A 24,107-nucleotide genomic window follows, 5' to 3' on the forward strand; every position below is an offset into this window, starting at 1 on the left:
AATTTCTGTGTTTTAAATTGAAAAACATGAAATCTATCATTAAGGAGATTAAGTTATAAAAAACTTTCAAAATTTGTTCTAATTATAAAAAAAAAGGAGAATAGAAAGCCAATACAGCTCTTATACACACAAGTGGACATGCTCAGGTTCCTGGGCAGATGGGAAAGAAAAATGTTTGCCAACTTTAGACAGCTAAATAATTTATTTGGTAAGATCATTCAAAATTTGATCATCATGATGTGTAGCAATTCCATCCATCTATATGTTCTCTGAGAATAATCTGGGTTTGGATTTTTGCATTTCCTGATTTACAGCATTAAAGCTCTCCTATTGCACTGTGTCCTTTCAGAATATTAACCAAGGCAATTATGAAATACAATTAAATGAAATGCTCATTCTTGAACAAGTGAACCCCAGTTTCAGGTTTGCTGGCACTGCAGAATGTCAGCTAGAAGTAATTAGATTAAAGCAACACAAATACTGAAAGTCAAAGCTGCCTTACAGGTGGGCCTGCTGCTCCTGGAGATCCGTCTTTGCCGTGGGCACCCTACAGAAAGAAGAGAGGTGTTGGGTACAGAGCACTACCCTGGACACAGAAGCCACATCCCTGCATGTCCATGACTCACAGACCATATTTTTTGTGTCTGTACATTCCCACTTAGTTGACTAAGACCCATGGATTCCTTAATGGAGAAATTCCAAAGTAATAATTAACTAAATATGTTGTGAAGGAATATCCAACACTTTACGTGACTTGCACTGAGACAGGAAGATGCAAAAATACATTCTAATTACATTTCTTAAGGAAATAACAGCTACAAAGCATTGCCTGTGTGAATAGGAAAGACTGCAATAGATGTGTACTTCGAAGTAACAGTTACTTCTGATTCACATAAAAGACTAAACTCCACTCCAAAAACCTGATGAACACTGATGACTTAAACCCTGTTGCCTGTCTTGTAACCATATTAGACCAGACCCTGTGCTCAGGTTATGCAGTGTCTGCACAAACAAGGTGCTGGCTGTAACCTGCTTTGCTCATTGTGTTGAATGCTGTGAACTAAGAATTCAAAAACTTCAGAGTGAGGGATGGACCCCCAACCCATCAAAGGGGAATTTTATCATTTCCCACAAGTTACTTCTGAGATTGTGTTTTCTCCCTCTCCCTGCCATCCCTTGCCACTCTTTGTTTCCACTCCACCTTCCTGCTTCGCTTTGCCAAACCTGAGCTTATGCTGCAACACTGAACTCTCCCTCAATACTTAATCTATTCATTTTAAAAAGTGAAACAGGAAATAAGATGGTGAACATGCTGTGGGCCAGAAGTGTTACATCTTGAATTGCGGACTAAAAGGTCTTCATGAGAGATTTTTACAGATGCTGTATAGTTTTTTACTCCTTTGCATTACAACTGCTTTAAGGAAGTAGGGAATTCTCAACATATTGAATCCAAATATGTGCTGCCCCTGGATAAGAACAAGGTCTGTGATTACTTACAGGGCCACCAGGATTCCCAGGTCTTCCTCTTTCTCCAGCTGGACCTCTTGGTCCCTAGAAAACATGTCAAAATCAATCTGTTAAATGGCTTCTAAAATAAAATGGCTGAACAAAGAGACATGAGCCTTGTTTGTATAACTCACTGTCGTCCACTGCATGTGGTGGAGTAATTAAAGTTAAAACAATGAGGACCAACTCAGCTAACATTTAAACACTCCAGGATGCACATATTTACCGGTTGGCCCGGTGCTCCATTTGCTCCAGGAAGACCAGTTTCACCCTTTTACAGAGAGAAAACAAAATGAACTTTGGTCAGAACATTTTTGGTTTATTCAAGGGGAAGAGACACAGAAAAAAGCCCAATTTATTATCCCTTTCTATGGAGTGCTGGGTGTCCTCAGCATGAACTGAGTGCTGAGAAGTCTGTATTAGCGTCAAATTAAAAATTAAACAGGAAATACAAATTTGAAAGACTCAGCTTTTAAAATACTATTCAAGAAAGTCAGATGACTGAGACGTCCTTTCATTTTGGTATCTCATGTTAATTATGGCTGGAAAATTAGGACAAGCCAAGGTTCAGAGCATCTAACTCCTCTGGAATGATTAGTATTCATTTAATGGAGATATTAAATGGATTTCTTTAATGTTTATTGTATTTTTATAATTGTTTAAGATGCAAAGCACAGCTATGCAACAAATAATGGGGGTCATTACTCTACTGTCTAGAAAAAATGACACTCCAGATTTTTACCTTTGGACCAGGAGCACCACTGTCACCTTTGGCACCATCTTTTCCATCAAAACCCTGTGGGAATGTAAAACCATATCTGTGAATTGCATTCCTCCTGCATTCTGGAAAACTTGATTCCTCTTGGCAAAATATTAAACCCCTAAAAGGGGCATATTTTCAATAATGAGTGCTACCAGCTGTTGGAACCCTTTTTGGCATTAGGGATGGAGCTCTACAACTGAGGTAACCAGAAAAAAATTGAATGTTTGTTATGGAAGTTCAGATTACATTGTGCAGAAATTAACTTTAATTCTATGGCTCGGTCTTGGAAATGATGACTGAAAGATCACAAGTGTGTAACACCATAAATCAAGGAGAGTAACAGACTCAGTTAAAATCAATATACTCAATACTTACTCGTTGGCCTTTCATCCCAGGCATCCCAGGCATTCCAGGGTGTCCCTTATGACCCTAAACACACAAATATAGAAAGATTAATAAACCATGTACTTATTGTGTGAAGGGCACAAGCCAACGTTCACTGTGTGCCATGTTCACTTGACTAACTTGATATAGGAAAACAAAACCTATGATTAGAATTCCATTATTACTGGGAGATTTTCCATACCGGTAATCCGGGGATTCCACGATCTCCATTCCTGCCTGGTCTTCCTGGTTCTCCCTGTTGAAAGAAAAACAAAAAAATTAGGGTGTTTTATTATTGCTTTACTTACTGGCAAAGCACAAGTTGTGGCAGAACAAAGTGAGTTGGAGAAAGCAGGTGAAACTTCCACCAAAGACAGTGGTGGTCTTGCAAATCCTCTCAGGGTAGTCTGACATTGCCTTCTGGAAAACAACTGCCTGAATTTATAAACTCAGCTTTTAACAAGATTCTAGTTAATTTTAAAGTTACTTCAAGACAACCTTTAGCACAAGATGATCCCAGAAAACTTATTAAACTTATTAGTTAACTTATTTTTCTTAGTAAAACACTCAAAATGGACACAACACAAGCTGTAGGTGTTTGCACCTTGCCTGGTACTCCACCTACCTGTTCAGGACTCCCAGCCTTGACACAGATTGTGTCAATGGTGTCAGTGGCTCTAAGTCCCACTGTAAGATTTAAAGGGAGCACAAAGCTACCACTGCTGTCTGATTTTCTTTATAACTGCTAATTTATTTAGTACCAAATAAATAGCATGTTTTATGCTTATCTTTTTCTTTTTTTTTTTTTGTTTTTGTTTTAATCAATCAAATTACCTGCTAAAGTGGAACCTTTTATGGAATGGAAAATTAGACCTTATATAAGCCAAATTAAGTGGAGAAATAGGGATATGTTAAAAATTCTCAAATGCAACAATATTAATGTGCTTTATTGTCTTGCCACTTAATGACAAAGTTAATGAAATCAAGTTAATGAATGTTTCCCTTCCTATTTATTAATAACTGGATGAATAATAGTGAACTTACATCTTTTCCTGGTGGACCAACTGGGCCTATCATTCCAACAGGACCTGGAGGTCCCTGTAAAAAAGTAATTAATATTAACTACATTAATAACAAATATTAATTATTTTTCAAACAAAAAATGCATTAGGCATCATAAAAACTTGGACATTTGACATGCATCACCATAAACTGCAAAATTTCCATCCAGTGCAGTGGTGACACAGATTCATGCTTTTAAGATCATGTCATTAACACACAGAGTGGTACAGAACTGGTACCTACGGGAGGGCCAGGTTGTCCTGGTTCTCCAGGGGAGCCCTGGTATCCAGCAGAGCCCTGGAATACAGCAAAAAACTCAGTTAGGATGTGAACAACTGCATGTACCATTTCATGGTGCTGTTATATTTTATAATGTCATAATTGTAAGGAAAAGTGTAGTCAGATGGGTCAATGAATGACCAAAGGTGAAATTACCAGAGCCAGGTAGAACATGCCTCCATGGAATCAGAATTAAACTGCTCCTCTAAAAGGAGATGGATGTTGAAAAACTCAGACCCTTGGTGGGTTCACTGAATGGGTATCCCACTTTCCTTTACCTCCTGTTACAATTTTGTATGGATAGACATTTGGGAATGTTGACAGGATGTCAGGTAGTGGTATGTCTTCAAATACTGTTAGCTGACACCCCATGGACTTGCAGAGATCTCAAGGGGTACACAAGGATTTATGCCAGCACAGTGTATTGACCTCAGCTCTTGAATCTTGGTGATGGTACAGCCCAAGATGACATTCATGCATCAAATTCTTCAGCATAGTATCCAGATTTATCAGTTGAAAAGGTACTTAATATTTATGACAGAGAGAAGGAGGAGCTCAGATAAAAGAATACAAGATGACAACGAGAAGATTCATGATACTTACAGGGGGACCTGCATGACCAGGTGGGCCAGGGGGGCCACTGGGGCCAGGGGGTCCTGGAAAGCCACTCTATAGTGCAGATTAAAGAACAGTAGTTACATTAATGTAATATAGCTATAAAGCTTAATATAGTTGCAATAGACATTAATAACTGTGAAATAAACTGTTACATATTTAGTTCAGAGAAAAATCCTTGATGACCTGCACTTGGTGCAGTAAAAAGGAAGCAGCAGCATATTCACTCAGTGCTGAAGAAATACACTGTCTAGTTGTCCCTTCAGAAAAGGCTTCTCTGGGCTGCTCCTTGCAGACTTGGCTAACATACTCCCAAGGTACTTTCAGAGCTGCTACTTTGCATTTTTGAGTCACTACCGCCCTTCTCTAGACCCCAGAGGGATGCTCAGAGCTCTGCTTTTCAGCTGCCTGAAGGGGAAGAGTAGAAAGTAGAACTGAATTTGTTAGACAGAGTAAATGAGTGTCAGCTTCTCTGCCGTGTAACTGAGCTTAATTAGCCCAACATGAGGGATTGCTCATGACCTAGAGGTACACTGAACTAGGGCCATACTTCTGTTGTTGTAAGGAAGGCAAACATTTTCACCAGTGAAATCTTTTCTGAACTTTAACAGTACTAAGCCATAAGAAAGAGATGAGGTCTGGACTAGACAAAACCTCCATGCTTCTACTTCTTGTAGCAACAACCACAAAAGCATTGGATACTACAAATCAGAAAACATTTAAAAGTCAGCACAGTGGTCTATTGCTGCTATAGGGGGTTCTTTAGAAAAAGGTTTTATTAAATTAAACTCTTCACATGTTTCCTACAGAAAGATCCTTCCTACAGACGAATCACATCTATTGATGACATGAGATCACTCTGTGCTGCAGCACTGGCAGAGAATTCCTTAATTAATATTGTATGAAATGTGTTTCATTGGATGTTGTAATATTGTGTCAGAAAAGGTCATGTACTACAATTTTAGGAACCTAATTTTCAAAAGGCAAGATTATCAATATTGCTGTACTATACTGGCATATGTAGGACAGTACACTATTATACTACAAAAATAAATAATATTAGCTCATAGTCGTCTTTTGTCTCAAAAAGTGAGCCATTGTAATATTTGCTATTTTCTAGGAGAGAGGTACAGCAAGAGGCAGAGCTGTGAGGGTTTGGGAAGTGGGGTTGCCTCTGATGTGTGAATACAATGAGCAGTCCCTGTTCATTCTTTAGAACTCATTTGGTATAAGGTAACTACAGATCCAACCAGAATCAATGCTATCAACTCATCAATAACAATCAATCAATCAATCCATCCATCCATCAGACATATGGCTATAAAGAAATGAGATACAATTTTTTTTCAAGTTACACACTGAGGAGATAAACTGATAGTTAGGGGTATGCTTGCTGCTAGCATCTCCAGACTTTGAACAGATGAGCATCCTCCAGTTAGAGAATGTGCACTGGTGGAAAGAGACAAAGACAATATGTGGAGGTCACATGGGAAAGTGAAGAGAAACTGTGATGCAAAGCACAAAATCAGTCTACAAATGGTGTAAAGCCATGGGAATGCAGCAATGGAGAGATGTGTGATTGAGGAAATACCAGGCATGGTAATTACACACGGCCAATGTTGGTACTATATTTCATTGTTTTGCTAATATTCCAAATTATTTCAGTTTGGATATTTATTCATGAGGAGTATTTAAATTTAAAATTGTTAAATTTATAACATAACAAAGAAATTAGTCCATGTAATGCAAATTATAAATGTTACTTAGCTCTAGTGATTTCAGCCACATCTGCCTGCTGGTACTTACTTTGAGGTCATCTATACTGTAATGCAATATAAAAGCCCTTTTGACTTGAAAACATACAGACAATCCTGAAGATGTTCTAGGGTGTTCAATAAAGTAGTTTGATGGGTTTTTTAACCTGAGTCCAGGAGTCAGAGCACAAGAAATCACTAATCATTTCCAGGGAAAAAGCCAAAACAGGGAGGAGTTAACCACAGTTGTTAACTGAAGGTGTCTCCGTTGTCTGCCTGGTTCAGCACATCCCATAGTAAGACACCATGTAGCAGAATGTAGATGGCATGACAGCTGTGGGTGAAAACTGTGAATATGAATATATGGATCAACAAGGACAAAATGTAGGGTTGAAGAAGACAAATGCATGGATGATCACATTAGCAAATGAAGGAGGTGGGAACAGATTAAAATAAAGGTGAGAAAAGAGTGACTGTATTTGAGGAAAAAAAGAGCTGGTGTGATTAGTAAACCTTATTTCACAAGATGATCCAATGGAACTCCTTCCTTCTTCCCTTCCTCCCTTGTTTTCTTGGCTCTGCCTTGGTATGTTACAACATGTGATACCCAAACCATATCATGCAGTATTGGGCTGAAAATAATGATTTTGCTTAATGAAGCACAGCCAATTTCCAGTAACAGCAATGCACCACACCCTCTATGTAGCAGATTGCCTGAATCAAGAACTGTTCATGTTAAATATCTCTTAATCCCAGTGCCTAAAAGGAGAATCATGAGGTGCAACATTCAGATTTCTATCGCACATGAAGCATAGCTCAGGTATAATTCTTTGAGGCAGTCTATGGTTTTTCTCACTTAAAAACCCGAAAATCTTGGATCAGGTCTAACAAGCAGATACAACATCCTTAGTAAAGAGTCTGAGTAGCTGAGGGTAAAAAAATGGTAGTTGTGAAAAGAAAAAGTGAAAATATTTTGAGTTTAGGGATTAATAAAGTTTGTAAGAAGGGTTTACTCACTTGTTATCAGGCAAGTTTGAATCGTGGAAAAGTTAGCAAGTATGGAATATCATACTCAGTAAAGATAAATGATACCAAATGGGTAAAGGAAGATTAAAGGCAGTGTAACAGGTAAAAATTGTTGGAAAGAAGGGAAGAAGTAAGTAGAGGAGTATCAAGCAGATAAATGAGGAATGTACATGAGACAGAAAGGGAAAAATGTTTAGGTAGTGTAAGAAGGTGAATCACAGACAAAGATCAGGAAAAAGAATGTAAGAAACCGAAAAATAAAAATCCAGATGATCTATAGCTACTTTCTAGAATAGTATTGCTGAACAAACTGGTGCCTTACATCACATTCAACTTGCAGGCAACAATTAAATGAAAACTTATATTGTTAGATTAACATCAGCATACATACTCATCTGAGGTATAATCTATGAGGAGAAAATTTGTTCTTTAAAAAGAAGAAAGGACAGAAAAAAAGCTTTATCATCTTACAATGGGTTGTGGGTACCCGATACCAGCTCCACCAGCCTTCACATCATAGGAGTCATACTGAGGAGAAAAGCTCTGTAAAAGAAATAGAAGAAAAAAAAAAGAAAGAAAAAAAAATGGAAAAAAAATGTGATCGCTACAAACCAAATTAATTTTTTCTTGCAGTGGTATGGCAAATGCATGGAAATACCTCATTTGTATCTGCTGAGTAGTACTAGCTTAACATATAGCTGCCCTATATTTGCATAAGAGAAGCCCAGCCAATGTCTTCCTTCTGAGGTCATGGTGACATTAGCTCCCTAGGCTGGGCACATCCATTTTTCTTCTTGACAGCCGGGCCTCAGCTGAAGCACAAAATTACTTTTCTCTCTCCTTTTACTCTGGTTTGACTCCTTCTTAGCTTCTTTCCCTATTTTCTCTGTCTGTCTCATTTCTGTTGGACTTAGTTTTCAATCAAGGAACTTGATGAAATATTTTCTGTTGCACTAAAGAACACCAGGGTTTATTATTATTATTTTCCCGATTTCTTTTACCTGTGCCTAATGAATGACTCATTTCACACGAGCAGTCAGTCAAATAATGTGGCACTAGTGCAGTGGTGCCTTCTTGGCCCCCAGGTGGTTGAGCAGGAAGGGTTGAACACATGCAGTATTCTGCCTGCTCTCCCAAACCACTGTGGATCCAGCTCCTGCACTGGCCAGGTGCAAGACTCCTGTGCTCCCAGTACCAACCCTCCTGTCAGGATCCAACAGCACACCTTTGATAAAGTGCTGGAATAGGAGACTAATTCAGCCTCTTTTCCTCTCCTGTGTTTGCCTCTCCAAACCCCAAACCAGTGTCACTGGTGCCACTGGGACTGGTTAACTGTTGCACAGCTCAGCCCTCCAGAGCCAATCCCTCTCAGAATTAAATAAAAACGAGACATCTTTCCTCAGTTTCTGGCTTACCTAGGAGTGGAAAGTGCATATGGAAGTTATAATCAGTGGCCTGTATTCAAAAGTAGCATTTGTTTTAACATACAATTTTTATCAGCTTTGTGCAAAAGAAGTCCCATCTTGTAAATCTGGGCTTGGTGGCCTGGATGCAAGCGTCACCTCATAACAAAGCATTGCCTCAGTGCTAATAAACTTTACTTGCAATCAGCTCTCTTGCTGAGTGTGCCCAGCTCTTCTGAAACGACTTTAGCATTCAGTGAGCCAGAAAAAACGAGGGACCAAGACAAACAGTACTGCCATGGCACTCCCCAGTGAGCAGAACAGAGGAGCAGCGCTTCAGTCTAGTCTCGTTGGACTGTTCTGTTATTAAATGTGAACTGATGAAATGTAGGAAAGTAGGAAACTTCCCTACCCATTAAGCTTAAGGGGATATCCTCCATCACACTCTTTCTGATCAGATTATTTCTGATTTATCTATTCCTTCAGCGGATCTGGCCCCAAAAGCTTTAAAAAGTAAGTTAAGGCAGAGATTTAATTGCACTCCAGAGAAATTTTATGGACAAATCCCCAAAACAACAGCAAAACCCCACCTACCACCCAGCTGTTTTCCAGAGGCACAAATGGGATGGATGGCACCGAAAGGAAAGCACCTGGGAAGGTGCCAGGGCCAGGTGCCTACAGCATTGCTTTGCATGGCTCTGAGCACCAAGGGAGAAGCTGAACATAACAGTGACTTACACCTCCACTTATGCTGGGACATGACTGGCAGATTCCAGGGGGCCCAGGAGCTCCGGGGCTCCCTGGCTGTCCTGGTGGGCCAGGGGGACCATTCCTGCCTGGAACTCCAGGAGAACCCTGCAAAGACACAAACAGAGCAGCTACAGATCTTGTCACTTGAACACGTGCAACTGCAAGGACATGGAGGGACAAACCTTTCCATTTGTAACAAAGTCTGTGTGGCTATGCTGGGAAACCTCTCCTAAACAAGGCCACAACCAAACAGGGAAGACAGACAAAATTCACACACAGAAACACTTGGTTGCTGGAACCTTATTATAACTGATATAGAATCAAACACGTCAGAAATATTTAGCATTTCAGTTCCTGAATCTGAAATTATTACTGCTAGTGGAGTCTTAAAGATTTTTTTCCTAGTTCTGTAAATAAATATAACAAAGCATAACAAATGTGATACAGTTGGGACTAAACTCTGTGTTCTTTCAGTTTGAATTTTTGAGAGTGTTGTTGAAGCTAAAGTTCTAACTTCAGAAGAATTCTAAATTTAAAATAACTATATGGTACAGTCTTGTTGCAGACAGTTCAGACATCAATGAAAGCAGGGTGTCTCGGCAGCTTGAATGGGATATATAGCACTAGAGGAGTGGGGTCTTGATTTTGTTCATTTCCTTGGGAAAAAAAATAAAAAGCTGCACTTACAGGGTCTCCTTTGGGGCCTCGACTGACTACTCCAGGAGTCTAAAAAAAAAAAGTAATTAAATTTAAAAAGAGAATAAAAATAAAACAAAAAATTGCACACATAAAATAGAGCAAAACACAAACATTTGAATATAGTTTTATCACATGAATTCCATTAATGCTTATTCAGTATATTTGAAAGCTGTAAGGTTTTTGGTCAGTCAATCTACTATTGCTTGGATCATCTATAGAATTACACTTCCCCTGGAGTCAAAAACGTGGGACTAATGAAGTCAGTGCAGCTTTGCCATTGAGTGCAATGGGGACACAAGTCCACTGTGGAATGCTGTGACAGTTTTCTTGTATCCTTCTCACTCCAGCCTGTGAAGTGTGATGAGCTAATTTTACAATCTCAGATCTACTCATGCAATTTATTTATTTTCTTAATTAATAATTCAGTTCCATGTTACTACCTGGATTTTCAGTTTTTGTGTTCAGTTGCTACCAGTAGTAAGGAATGTTCAGCTGAAACTATGTAGGGTCTTTCAAGATGACATTTCCCTATACACTTCCCAAGGTCATCAGAACAGCTTCCAATGGCCTGACCAAATTCCTACAACAAAGAGAGGCTGGGGAAATAGTTCATGTGTCCTTCATTATCAGGAACTCCAGAACTGATGAGTCTCTAAACACAAGAGAGGGAGGTGTACTTAAATCTCCAGCATGCTTGCCTATACCACTCATTTCCACCTCTCAACATGTTCAGGGAAGTAGCTCAGAGGATCCTGGAAGCAGTGGAGTACTGCAAGTGAGGTGCAAATAAGACTAGGGACATATCTGTGTGTGACATTCCCTGTGTAAACAGATGTGCTGCAGAGTTGCAGAAACGCATCATCCCTCTCTTCCTCACATCTCTTTCACTCTCTTGTTTTTCTAGATAAGGATTTTCAATGTGTCAGTGGCAATCCAGGTACTTTAACAGAACTTCACAGATCTTTAACATTGCTGAAATGTTCAGATAAACTGAAAGCTCGGTAGAGGTGGCTCACTCACTGAAACACTTAGGTAGGGGGCTTGGCATGTACCAACATTCTTGATTTTCTTGAGGCTAAGTTGCTGCAACCGGTTTATATAATGCTGGTGTCTTTACAAATACGGTGATAAATTTGGTATGTGCGGTATAATCACCTTTCCTCTACAGGGCATTAAGTCAGCAATAAGCCTGCAAAAGGAAATTCACTCTGTGATGATGTAGAATTGAGTTGATAAGAAATGCAGACTCAGAGATGCTATGAAAGTTCTCTAATTTTCTTTGATTCTGTGTTGGTATTATTTTCATGGATATAGATTGAGTATGAAGCCAAGATAAGGTGTTTACATAATTCCTATGCTTTTCCATACAATGAAAAATGCAATGGCTGGTTGCTGCCCTCTGTCTCTTTCTACTACTTTGGTGCTCGTTGTCTACATAAAATTGAGCTGGAAGACTTAATATTATCAGCTGCATTGTCCAATATAAATATTTGTCTGAATTCAGAAAGCAACATTAAAAAGAGAAGCATTTGAGAACATCTAAGCCAAAAAGAATTGAGGTTGACATTCCCCAAGAAGGCAGCAGCACCAAAGAAACAACAGTGAGAATAAACTTACTCTTGGAGGTGGTGTTGTTGTTTGTGGACAAACTGGACAGCACTCTCCAAAAGGAATCTCTGGGTTGGGGCAGTCCAGCTCCTGATCATCACAGATGATGTCATCACAGAGAACAGATCCCGAGTCGCACACACAGATTTGGCATGGCTCTGGTTTCCAAACATCCCTGTCAGCATAAGCCTGCCCAAGATGGGTACATCCTGTGGCTGGAAAGAGAGACAAAATTGCGTTGGGTGTTATTTCAAATGTGTTTTCCAAATAACAAATGAGTAACATGAAAACTGTAGAATAGTTTGTTCAGTTTTTTGGTTCATGCCTGTGAAGGTTAAATGCTGCTCTTCAGGCACTGGAGGGATCTGTTACATTAATTGCAGAGTCTGCTCTGAGTCTATAAACAGACATCAGAGGAAACCTCCTGGAGCTGAGCCAAAGCCCAATTAAATCTCTGATAATCTTCTGTCTTGAGTAATGTTAGTGTCAGACTGACTTACTGTCTAATTAGCAATCAAATTCTCTGCTGCAGCTAAAGAGTGAACGTGCCAAGGCTCTCCAGCAAGAGTGCCACTGGCCCCACGTGCCAACAGGAGCACTTGCACATGGATGTGGAATAAACCATCTGTTCTGCACCACCTCCTGTCTCCAGCTTTAATAGCTGCCACCAAGGGGTTTCAAAGAGTTTTTTGAAAGCCAGCGTATGTGACAGATCTGAAGGAATGTTCACATTAATTGCCCAAATGGTTTGAAATTATTGTGTCAGATGGCCTGCTCAATGTTACAAGTGTCCTTTTTTCAGAAAAAAAGTTGTTCATCTGTAATATTCATGGCTTTATGAATTCCTTCCAACAGCTGTTTTACTGATCAAATTTGTAATAGACTATGAACATGAAAAGGCTGATAAAAACTGCCTTGTCACATTAAATTTTAGGTTGGTATTATCTTAGAAAAACATGATCCAGAAAGCCAGGTCACTTAAGAACCCAACATAAAATAACACTAAGGGTGTCTAATTTTAATTTTACAAGCTCATTTTAAGTTTTGTATATGTTATTAGAAGTCTTAGATTGCAAACATAAGTCTCAATGAATGTCATGATTAATATTATAAGATTTTCTTTCATGAGTAATTAAAAATAATTCCATTTATAAAAACAACATTCTGGAGAAAGAACCATTTTTGTGCCTATATCATTCTTAAAATATTAATGTGATGATAATTTACCTACTATACCCCCACCCTTGAAAAAGAAAAAAAAACAAAACAAAATGACAAAAGATGTAATTCAAATCTCTGACATTAAAATTGCCACTGGCTCCATGAAGAAATTTCTGAATTTCATCAAATTGCAATGACCACAATTATCTAGTATGAGACTGAGCCCGAAGTTATTGCAGTTCCTTCCTGTGGGTTCTGCAGTTTCTTTTTTTTCTTTTCTTCTCTCCCTGCACCTTTAATCTCTGCTTTTAATCTTTCCATCACTGCATTAGTAGCCCGGTCTCTTTTCTCCTTTTTCTTCCTCTCTGTATTTGTGGGTGCGTTCCACACCAATGTTCTTTGGCACTGGGCACACTTAGATGTGTTTCCTCTCTTCTCATGCTTCATTTAACCTTTCCCATAATGTGTAACTTCCCTTTTCATCTTCAGCAAATCCTTTTATTTTGTACAGAGCAGTTCCCCTTCCTTATTGCCACGTGTTTGACTGAGCTTAGTTCGCCCCTGCTCCCTTCCCACTTTCTAACTCAGCTGATTTTCCTTGGTCATATTGACCTGGCGTTTTCCTCCTTCACCCCTGGAATTCATTACTTCCCACGAGCTCTGGAAGGAAAATGGGGATACAATCATGGCTCCCCGAGGGGAGAGCTGGAGTGCAGTTCTTGGGGCAAAGGGTTTCTTTTCCCAGTTTCAATCCTACTACAGGCTGTCCATGTCCATGCACACCATCTTATGCTATTGTTGCACATATAAAAGAAGCAAACAGGAAAATGTTGCCTTGTTAAGGCTGGTTTTCCTTATGGTTAAGAGTTGATTTTGACCACTATCTTGATTAGAGCAACAAAGCTTCAAAAACACCTTCCAGACATTTTCAAACCACTGTTTTTTTCTTTGCTTGATATCAAACTGGGATCCAGTATTTTATCTTCCTTTGACAACACAAAAAATATGCAAATGGCAAACCTTCCAATGACATATGAAAACTCACTCCCCTAAGACATTATCTATCACTTAGAAACTCAAATTTTCTTTTTCCATCCCTTTTGGGCCCCTCTAGAAACTTCATATTCTGCACAAGAGAGATGGAGAAGAACTGCTCATTTCCAGGACAGCCTCTTCCCCACACCCACATGTCACAGGGTTATGGCATCAGAGGGTGCTGCTTCAAAGGACACTGCCTGACAAAGTGTACCTTTGAAGGGGGTCTAGACATCCTTCCTTAATCTGCCAAGATAGAGCTAGTTTCTAAACATGTTGCTTGGCTTCCCAATTCTCACCTCACAGAACCATATGCGTAGATCCCAGGTAAATAAGATGATTCTCTGCTTAGTTAGGTGCTGTTTCTGCAAGAAACATTTTCCTCCTTTTCACAAACCAAGATCTTACTGTGGCAACTTAGGGAAAAAAGAGGCTGCCCAGTCTTGACAAGGCTAATGACAAATGTTTCCTGACAAACAAGAAGCCTGAAACGTAGAAGTGAAGGATTATGAATGAAACCTTTATAACCTCTGTAGTGACTCAGAAGCAAAACCAAATGACAGAGTGGCTGGTTGCACATGTGAAGCCCTCTAAAGCTGCGTGCTGTGGGAGGCAGAAGCTCAGCAGAGCTGCTGGCGAGGTCAGAGCTGGTAATCCATCCTGAAGGAGAGGCTGGATGCACCCTGGAGAGCATGGATGGGCACAGACCCACGTCACCCAGAGCAATGGACTACTCAGCTGACACTCTGCTTGAGCACCTACCAGTTCCACAGGTTAAGATCTTCTTTTTGTTTGTAGACATAATTAGGAAGGGGAGAAATAATTTTTTTCCTAGGGCAAGTCATAATTGTTAAGTAAAAATACCGTTGTATGGACCTAAAAGCATTTAATATTGTTACTATTTGCACTTGTAATATACAGTTATTTGAATTGCATACACACATAAAGAGATGCATACACTTTTCTGTACCCAAAAGATGTGTTTGATTAATTATAATATTCTGATTTTTCAGCTCCCAGTATCACTTTCTTAGCCTTTCAAAACCACATATATTTTTTAAACTGTGTTTAACACAAGGTCCTTATTTACTAGGAAATTAATATCCAAGGATTTGAACTTTCATATGCCAATTTCTTCATAACTCTTAATTGTTTTTCATTGATTTGTTGTTTTGTTATTTTCAGAGATGTGATCTTGCTGCTTTACAGCAAAGAGGACAGCTCTAGTGAGGAGCAGAAGAAGGCCACCTTTCCTGTTTTTGCACTGCTAGTAAGAAAAAATTCTGTTTTCAAGACAGAAGCAGAGTTTTCCTCAGTGCCCAATTTTTCACACTGCGAATACTCACCTGCCACATATTATTCAACATAATCAATAAAAACCGTGGAAATTCAAAACATGTCACAACGACTGATAATTTTACATTAATAAGAAAATAAAGGAGATTTCTCTGCATTCTTTACAAGCTTGTCATTCAGTTATGCTACAGTAGATGGCCTCATTTAACAGGGAGACGACAAAAATTTGAAGACGTATGGCTATAATGGCATTCATATTTGCTTCTAACTTTCTGGACATTGTTAAATGAATTAAGAAATAAGCTAGGAGAGCTGCAATGAAACCTGCTGTGGCCTTTGGCAGAATGAAAGTATGAAATAGATTTCCAAAGGAAACTTTCATCTGGGAAGACTCAGGGTGCTAAAGACAGCCCCTCAGTGCTCAGATGTAGATCTATGTGTCAGCATGTTATGACATTATGCATTTTGCATTGCTCATAAAGATTAACCATTAGCTCCAAAATCCTTTGGAAAGCTGATTTGTGCTAAAGCGCTGGGGAGTAACATATAGGAATAATGAGGTTATATAAAAGCTGACTTGTCTGCTTCTAGACTTGTGGTATAACAGCCACATACTTTCCTTAGCCAGCTTTTCTTATTGATTCCTAAACATATCCATTAGCCTGAGATTTAAGAACTATTAGAACTCAGGAGTGTTTATCTATGGCAATGCACAATCTTATTCTTCCTCCCAGAGCCCTAAATATGGTGGCTATACAGGATGTCCCTTCTGTGGCACTTACTGCATCACTTTGTTGGGAGCCCTGTCAATCTCTAGTGCACTGTTAGAAAAGTTAAATATTTGAAAGCCTGCATTAATTTGAAATTATGCAGTTTTTCCGAGCACTCATGTTGTTATAGGTTTTGCTGTGTGAATCACTTCCCCGGGCCAGCCTAAACAGTGAATAAAATTTAAAAAAAGGCAAGACAGTAATTGTTGTATGCTGGTTTTAAATTATTTCCCATTCTCGGAAGACTGGCAGCTGTCCATAAGCAGACCAAGAGTGAAAGGTGAGAGGAAAATCACAATTTAGTTCCAAAGGACCTATAAGTGGGGTGCATAGAAGAGCCCAAATGTGAGCAAGGGAAAACAGAGATGGCCATTTTCATATGGCCTGAAAGAGGACAGATGTCATATGGAACAAAATCCCAGTCCCAGTGAGGTTAAGGAGCATTTGTTATCACATGAGAATCTGACCTGCTCTGTATTTGGTTTTGGCTTTGCATTTGTGTAATCATCACGGTTGTAACTTAACCAAAATTTTATGGCAAAAGGAAAAAATTTCCTAATAGTATCCTCAAAAACCACAGGCTTTTCCACTTTGGACAAAGCCAATGTCCAGCTATTGCATTAGTAGCAGACCCACATATCCAATTTACAGAGATGTGACTAAAGGCTCAGAAATTAAAAAACATCTTGAACTTGTCTGGTTCTGCCTCAGAGAGGGCAATAGTCCACACAGGGGTGACTCACGATCCTCCAGCAGCTGCCTGATGATGGCCTGGGAAGCAAAACTGAGGAGCTTTGGTCTGTGAGAATCTCATCACAAACATAATGAGTCAAGCAAACAACTTCTGCTGTATTTAAAGTGAATCTGGTGAAGGCTAAAGCACCAAGACGAAGAATGTCTTGCCTCTAACTGACAGAATCCAAAGCCTGATGAAGTTAAGAAGGGCATCTGTGTTACTTTTTTAACTATACAAAATCTGTGCTTCCTTAGCCTGACCTAGTTTTGGTCATTTGCTTTACAGGATGAGTACTTAAACGGTTTTACATTTCTTCTGTAGCAAATACATCTGTTAATTGCAAGCCCCAGGACAGTCTGATAGGTTGTTTAAGCAAAGGATGAAGTAGAAGGGAGATATGCTGTCTATTTTCAATAAAACTCTATCATTCTCCCTTACTGGAGTAGGTGGAAGAATCCACCCCAACATGTGAAGCAATGCTGCTTTCCATTTCCTGAGCAGAAAAGAATGCCACAGCATCTACCTCGAGGCAAATGGTTTGGGCTCCCTGTCTGGTACTAGGATGATGTTTATAAGAAACTCAAACACACTCGTTCCATCCCTTCATTAGTAATGGAAACAAGCAGAGTCTCATAATGAATGAATTGGCTGGAGCAGCTGGGATGGCCTGGTTTGTTGGCATGTCAGGTCAGTGCTGAGTACTCGAATGGGCTCAAAGCCTGTCTGGGTCACAGAAGTCAGGAAAAGAGGTGGAAAAAAAGGAAAAGAAATGGTCTAACAGGCTGGGGTTTTTCCACTGCAAGGCCTTCATACATTGTCTCAGCTGGAATTGTCTTAAACAGCTAATTAATTGAATCCATTTCACACAGTGCACGAGGACGTAAGAGCCAATTTAGATATCCATACTTATTAGGATATTTTAAGGTTTAATAGTACTGATGTAATTTTGTAAGGCTTGTCCACACGTGATTGGAGGTAATGAAACCTCCATTTATTAAACAATTAAATGCAGACTGTGAAAAACCAGAGTGGGTCAGCCTTAAAAATCCTTTCATGCTCTGTGACCTGTAGAAGGAAGAACTGCTATCAGGTGGAATGGAAAAGGAGCTATTCTGTGAATGAATAGTTCACAGATTTCCCAAGTTTCACACCAAAAAGGACAGCTACATCCTGTTCTTTCAGAATGAAACCGAAGCCTTCTTACTTCTAGGGATGCTTGCCTGCCAGGGGAGCTGGCGTTTGAACAGTTCTGCTGCTGCAGCAGTCCCAGCTCTCCCCTTTTCTCAGACACAGAGTAAGAAAGAGAAAGCTGCTTTAAAGAATGCTGGTTAAGCACAATACTGTACTTGTCTGTCAGAGATGGCGCAGGACAGAGTCACGTGCTGTTTCACTGGCAATGTACAGAAGGGTCTGGATCCCCAGGTTAAGGATTCTTGTGTCACATAGCCAAAGTATCCCTGCTTCAAGACCCCCCCAGTCTGTATGCCAGATTACAAAATAAATACGAAAAAAGCAGGCCTGCACTGGTACAAACAAGTGCTTGCATTTTAAACAGCGCATTCCTTGTTCCCTTCATTTATCTTTATGCTACAAATGCCACAACCCTTCTGCAGACTTTAAAAAGTTTTAGAAGTATCAGGATTAGAATATATCCTAAGCGTATTAGTTACCAAGTTAAACACAAATTGCCTCTCTTTCCCCTGCAGATTATTGACTTTTACCTAATCTTTCGAAGTGCGATTTAAAAACTCTAATTTTATCTTAATTGAAAAAAACCTGCTTTATCTTCAGAGGGCTGTTCTTCTCAAAAGGCAATGTGCTCTAAAGCAGCTGATTCTGTCACACTGGTCTATCTCAACATTTGTGTTTCATGAATTGCTCTATTTGAGCATGCACGCTGACACTCTGGAATTATGTTCTTCATACAACTTCCAAAGGTCACCCTGCCACAGCAGTGCTGGAAAATAGTGCAAGGAAATAGTGAGCAGAGACATCCCATCAGAGATGTTACACAACAGCCTCGCTGCTTCAGCTGGTGTCTGGCGTGACAAACCATGGCAAAGGAACTCACTCGTTTCAAAACCTGCAATAAGCAAACGAAGTGCAAGGTGGTTTCTTTGCTTTGGTTGAGGAGGGCTGTTTTCTGCACAATGTCATTTCAAGTTGAGTCATGCAAGGGGCAGGATAGAGCAGACTGCTCTTTATCACCTTGCTTCTCTCTTGGGGCTGCCCAGAGAAATGTTGACTGTCTGCTCCTGAACTCACAAAAGTCATTTTGAGGGAAAACTGCTGCTGGATTCAAGAGGCAGTTATACCCCCTTTGTTCTTAGCAATTCCTTGACAACCTCGTGGGCCAAATTGCTTTTTGCATGGGAGGAAGATATTCCTGAATGACCATCTGTTTTGAGATGTTACTCAGGGATTTCCTCTCCAGTGTCCCCTCTCAACAGGCTGACTCTGTGACTCAATTATATTTACGCTTTTTAGCCCAAAAAAGAATATTTTTCTTATATTTAGTGTATTTTTAGTGGAGATCAACCTCTTTTTTGCCATAAGATGCAGCATTCAGATAATTCCTCCCTGATTAGGGGTAATCACTGTCTGATCAGAACCTCCCTTGATTTTACTGGGCTTTGGCTCAGACCTAAAAAATATTAGCTTTTAGTCATTCTGATGGTAACTGAAGCTCTTCAGTGCCTGACAGCTCAAATCTTTTACTAAGGGTAACTTCAGCATTAGAGCAGGACACAAAGCAAGAAGACATTTCATCCTAATTCAGTGCACTCAATGCCTTTTAGAGGGACCATTGCATCATATTTAGCTATTCAATCATTGGTAAAATGCCTATGAGATTTTTCCATCCCCTCTGTTCTTACATTACAATATTTTTTGTGCCATGCGATGTCATGCTAAAAATAAGCACCAGACTGCAATGAACTTCATTTGTGGTTATTTAGTTGTAGTGCTGGCAAAAATTTTAGTACTACTCTACAGTAATATGATTTTAATGTGCTTCTTATCTTTAGAGTGAATGATACCAAATTCTTGCATAAAAACTTGTGCCTTAAACTGAGCAAAAATGGACATAAATTCAAGCTCTAATATGATTTCTGATGATTTAATTTATTAGTTTCTTTAAACATGCATTCTTCTCATTCCTTGGGCAGTCAATGAAGACTTCTAGTCAGAATCCAAGTGTCAAGTTAATATTAGTTTTGAACACTTGACCACTTCCAATTGTATTTCATAAAAAGCCAGCCTGACATATTTCTTAAGAAAAGCTATAATTCAAGCTCAACATTGCTAGGATTAATTAGGGGGGGAAACTTACTAAAATAAAGCACTAGATTTTGCCAAACTTTTAAAAAAGAAAAATCACCCCCAAGGTGTAGCTCAAAGACATACTTCTGCATTTCTGATTCTAGCTAGGACCAGGAAGAGTTTATGCAACATCGGAGGGCTCTTTGAGACATTTCTTGCAGTAGGTTTGTCCTGGGAAGAATAAAGAAAAAACTGGAAAAGTTTTTTCATTGTGCACAGGTTTCCCAGACTGACAGAATCAAAACATCATGAAAGAGAAGTTCAGCTTTTGATCTGATAAGAGAAAGAGAACAAATGAAAATTGATTGTTAAAGCTTGATCCACACAGACCCTCATTTAAAACACTGAACTATAACTACTTAATTAATGATGCTTTAAGCTTCTGGCATGATAAGACCTAAACACTGTGTGGGGAAAAAAGGTATGACTTTTGTTTTGCACTGTCTAAATTTGTAATTAAAACAATTTTTTGGCGGGTAATTAAAATTTCAAGCGGGACATGATTCTCTCTTTCCCCTCAGCTCTGTGAGAGGGCTAACAGATTTATGCAACGCTGTTTCTGTGGTTTGCCTTGGAAGAGATCAGCTTGATTCAATGCTTCTCTCCTGAGGCTGAAGCAGATGGGAAATATTACAATGGCAGCATAATACATGTGGAAATATCATTTATATTTTCAGATACCTTGGACAAAGTCACCCCAATATAACTCCACAGCCATAATGAACTTACATCTGAGATGAGTAAAGCAGCAGGGGGGCAAATTCTACTCTGGACTAAGTCCCTGCACAGTTTTATTGGTTTCCCTGTAATTTCAGAAGTTGGAAGTAAATGAAGGATTTGGTTCTTGCGTTTCATATTCCAGTGAAGGATTAAAGTGCTCTGGCATACTGTCTAAAGAAAAGAATCATATCTTTGGCTGCCAATAAATTAGGGGTATTTGTAATTCAGAAGGTTGTGGTGGGGTTCTGAATACATAGAGCATCATTAACCTAGTTTTATCTGCAAAACAGTTTGCATTCATTCATTCCTTATTCAAGTTTGTACTAATTCACCCCACATCCATTTTGGACAGTTTGTTGGATATGGATGGCAGTATTTGAAATTCTTCTTAATCTGCCTCATAGAGGATATTAAATGGCTATTTGTACACTGGATACAACGCTCTTATTGTCAACCTCCTAGGGCTACTAAAGTAAGTATTGTCAAGGTTTTCTCTGGGTACCAAAGACAACTTAATTTTGGAGACACTTTTAAATATCAAGTTCTGTGCCTGGCCATTTTTCAAGCACAAAGACCTATAGAACTTCCTAACTAATTCCCTTGTGAGGTAAAAATTCACACTTTTGGTGCAGCGAAGACCCTGCAAGCAGAGAGCTGGCTTTTTATTAATATCAGAGGTCAGCAGCCTTGCTACTGAAGTGGCTGCCTGAGGCCTGGCACACATTTAGCTCTCCCTGCTCTGTGCAGCAACAACCCCAGCTGGCACAGGGAGAGAACAAACAGCAGCACATAGCCCAGGAGGGCTGGAACATCTGCAGCAGACACATCTCGATCCAGCACAGTTTATCTGCTGCAGCCCTTAAAAGGTATGGGTGGAAGAGACAGAGCCAGAGAACACCTGATAAATGAAAAGGCTCTGTACAATTCACTTTTTTTGATTCCTCACCGAAAGACATTTACAGCAATCTTTCTCTCTTCAGCTGCTCTGAAATAATCAGTTGGACTTGAAAACCTCTCTTCTTTCTCCTTCCATGTTAATGCTATTCTGTTCATACAAAAAGGAGGGAGCTACAAAGAAGACCACCCTGCCAACAGCCAAGCCACCAACAGCCTTAGAATATTGTGCAAAGAATCTTCAAAATGACTGAGCAGATTTCAATTACTCTTTTCAAAGAGTTGCAATTCCCACTACACAGCCCATTGTTTGCTTTCACTAGGACATTCTTCTCTTAAACAGCTGGCACGGAATGACTACTGCTCTGTAGGGAAACAAGCAAACACCATACAGTAAATTTAAAGATAAAACCAGAGAAGATGTAAATTGTTTTTGTTTTTTTTTAAACAGGGTTTTGTGAACATGAAAGTGTTTTCCAAGAAAATACTAATCCTATTTTTGCTGCATATAGCTGAAGGAAAGCATGGGGAATGTAGTTTATTCTTTCTCCTTTGATGCTCAGCATGGCTTTTACAGTGAACATCAAAGGAACAATGAGCAATGCTTCCCATATTTCCCATTAACTCTATTTGGATGAGCAATTGTTTCTGTCTCATCTATTTGAAAAAAAAAATGCAATTTTGTTCTTGCTTATTTTCCCAAAAGAAAATGGAAAGAAGGAAAAGAGAAGAAGCAGCACAAAGGGAAAGAAGAGAGAAAAAAAAGATGTTTGCCTCAGACAGCCTTCTAATGCACTGACTGGTCACTGGGTGTGAACTGCCGGGAGCTTCAGTGGGAACTGATTATGTCCAGGAGTTTTCCAAGAACTGCCAGAGCTGAATTGCTGTGGGAAGTATTTTCCAGACACAGCTCATCCTTTCATATCTACTGCTACAAAACGTGCCCAGGGAGTTCCTGTGGTTCTGCTGCCCTTTGCAGCAGTGGAGCTGGGAATGAAGGGGTGCCTGAAGCTGCCCTAGCAGCCCAAGAAAGGTTTGCACTCAGGAGGAAAGGGGTCCCCTGATGGGAGAGCAGAGGTGCCTGTGCCACCCTCCAGGTTGGGATGCACAGTCACTTGAAAGAGAAATCCAGCAGCAGAAGGGGATGTGTCTCCAGTGGATGTGGGTAGCTTTGCATTTTGCTGAAGGCCAAACTCTGCTAAAGTCTTAAATCTACAAATCACATCCCTCATTTCTTGACAGCCATTTGGGTGCCCCTTTAGCTGTAGAAGGCCTAGGCTTTCAAAACAAAATCCCACATTTGGCCTTGAAATATATATATATTTTTATTACCCTCACATTCTTCCTGTTCAAAGTCCTTTGCATGCTTTCTCCTTCCTGGCAGACATCTCTTCATGGAGTACTTGTGTGAATAACAGCAAGGCAAAAATGTGCAGACATTGTTAAAGGAGGTACCATTTTCATTCTCTTTCTGATAGTTCACGTTTAAATGAAGGGTTTGACATAAATGGGGGAAAATGGAAGTAGTCTCTGAGCTAATCTGAAAGGAATCTCCTCTGCTAAACTAAACAAAGCCAGAAGTCCCAGAGCTGAAGTTTATCCAAACTAAAGCCAACAAACGGTTGTTGTTGGAGGGGGTTATATCATGTTTTCCATTGTCATGTTGACATGAAACAGGCAGAGGCTTCCACTTTGCAAACTCAGAGACAAGATTGGCTCTGAAGTGAAAATAAATAAAGAGAAGCAATGGTTGTAAGTAGGTTAAGCTTCCTCAAATCAAAATTCAAAGAACCCTTCCCATGAAAGAGAAGATGAGAAAAAATAATGATTGCTTGAAAATATAAATGAAAATATAATGTACTATACCTCTGTGTGAAAGATGAGCTACTCTACAGCCAATAGTGGATCTCATTCCTCCTTGCACCTTTCCAGCATTCAAGATAGAGTTAGCAGACTTCCCTCTCTCTCTCTCATACTTACAGAAGAGACCTTCTGATTCCTGTAATTCATAATTTGTTGCTGCCTATGGAGGTTCTCTCTTGATTAACCATAGAAGCAATGCAAGGGTTAATATTTGATTTTTTTTATACAGTCTCAAAGCCATGTGAGAAATATTAATAGCATGATCACCACATATAAATATGTAAATCTTATTTCCCTGGGACAATATCTGACTGTGTTGAACAGAGAAAAATCAGGAAATTCTGTGGGAATTCCTTGCAGATTTTTCCAGTGACAAAACGTCTCTTGTCAGGGAAGCCACAGAGAGGACAGAAAGGAAAGCTTCATGAACCCTGTGCATCAAAAGACTCAAGGGAAGAAAGA

General features: G+C 39.6%; 1 protein-coding gene across 1 annotated transcript in view; it reads right to left on the minus strand.

The window, feature by feature from the left end:
- The window catches only part of COL3A1 (collagen type III alpha 1 chain), a 48,229-nt gene that overhangs the window by 18,330 nt on the left and 5,792 nt on the right, over positions 1-24,107 (minus strand). Inside the window, exons 2-15 of the mRNA XM_062506672.1 lie at positions 21,344-21,352; positions 11,855-12,058; positions 10,230-10,258; positions 9,531-9,647; positions 7,861-7,932; positions 4,598-4,663; positions 3,959-4,012; positions 3,698-3,751; positions 2,856-2,909; positions 2,645-2,698; positions 2,249-2,302; positions 1,733-1,777; positions 1,498-1,551; positions 503-547 (exon numbers count right to left, since the gene is read on the minus strand). Coding sequence (XP_062362656.1) covers positions 503-547; positions 1,498-1,551; positions 1,733-1,777; positions 2,249-2,302; positions 2,645-2,698; positions 2,856-2,909; positions 3,698-3,751; positions 3,959-4,012; positions 4,598-4,663; positions 7,861-7,932; positions 9,531-9,647; positions 10,230-10,258; positions 11,855-12,058; positions 21,344-21,352 — 911 coding nt within the window. The remainder of the gene's footprint in view (positions 1-502; positions 548-1,497; positions 1,552-1,732; positions 1,778-2,248; positions 2,303-2,644; positions 2,699-2,855; positions 2,910-3,697; positions 3,752-3,958; positions 4,013-4,597; positions 4,664-7,860; positions 7,933-9,530; positions 9,648-10,229; positions 10,259-11,854; positions 12,059-21,343; positions 21,353-24,107) is intronic.

The sequence above is a fragment of the Cinclus cinclus genome, chromosome 21 (genome assembly GCF_963662255.1).
Source record: "Cinclus cinclus chromosome 21, bCinCin1.1, whole genome shotgun sequence".
Taxonomy (NCBI): domain Eukaryota; kingdom Metazoa; phylum Chordata; class Aves; order Passeriformes; family Cinclidae; genus Cinclus; species Cinclus cinclus.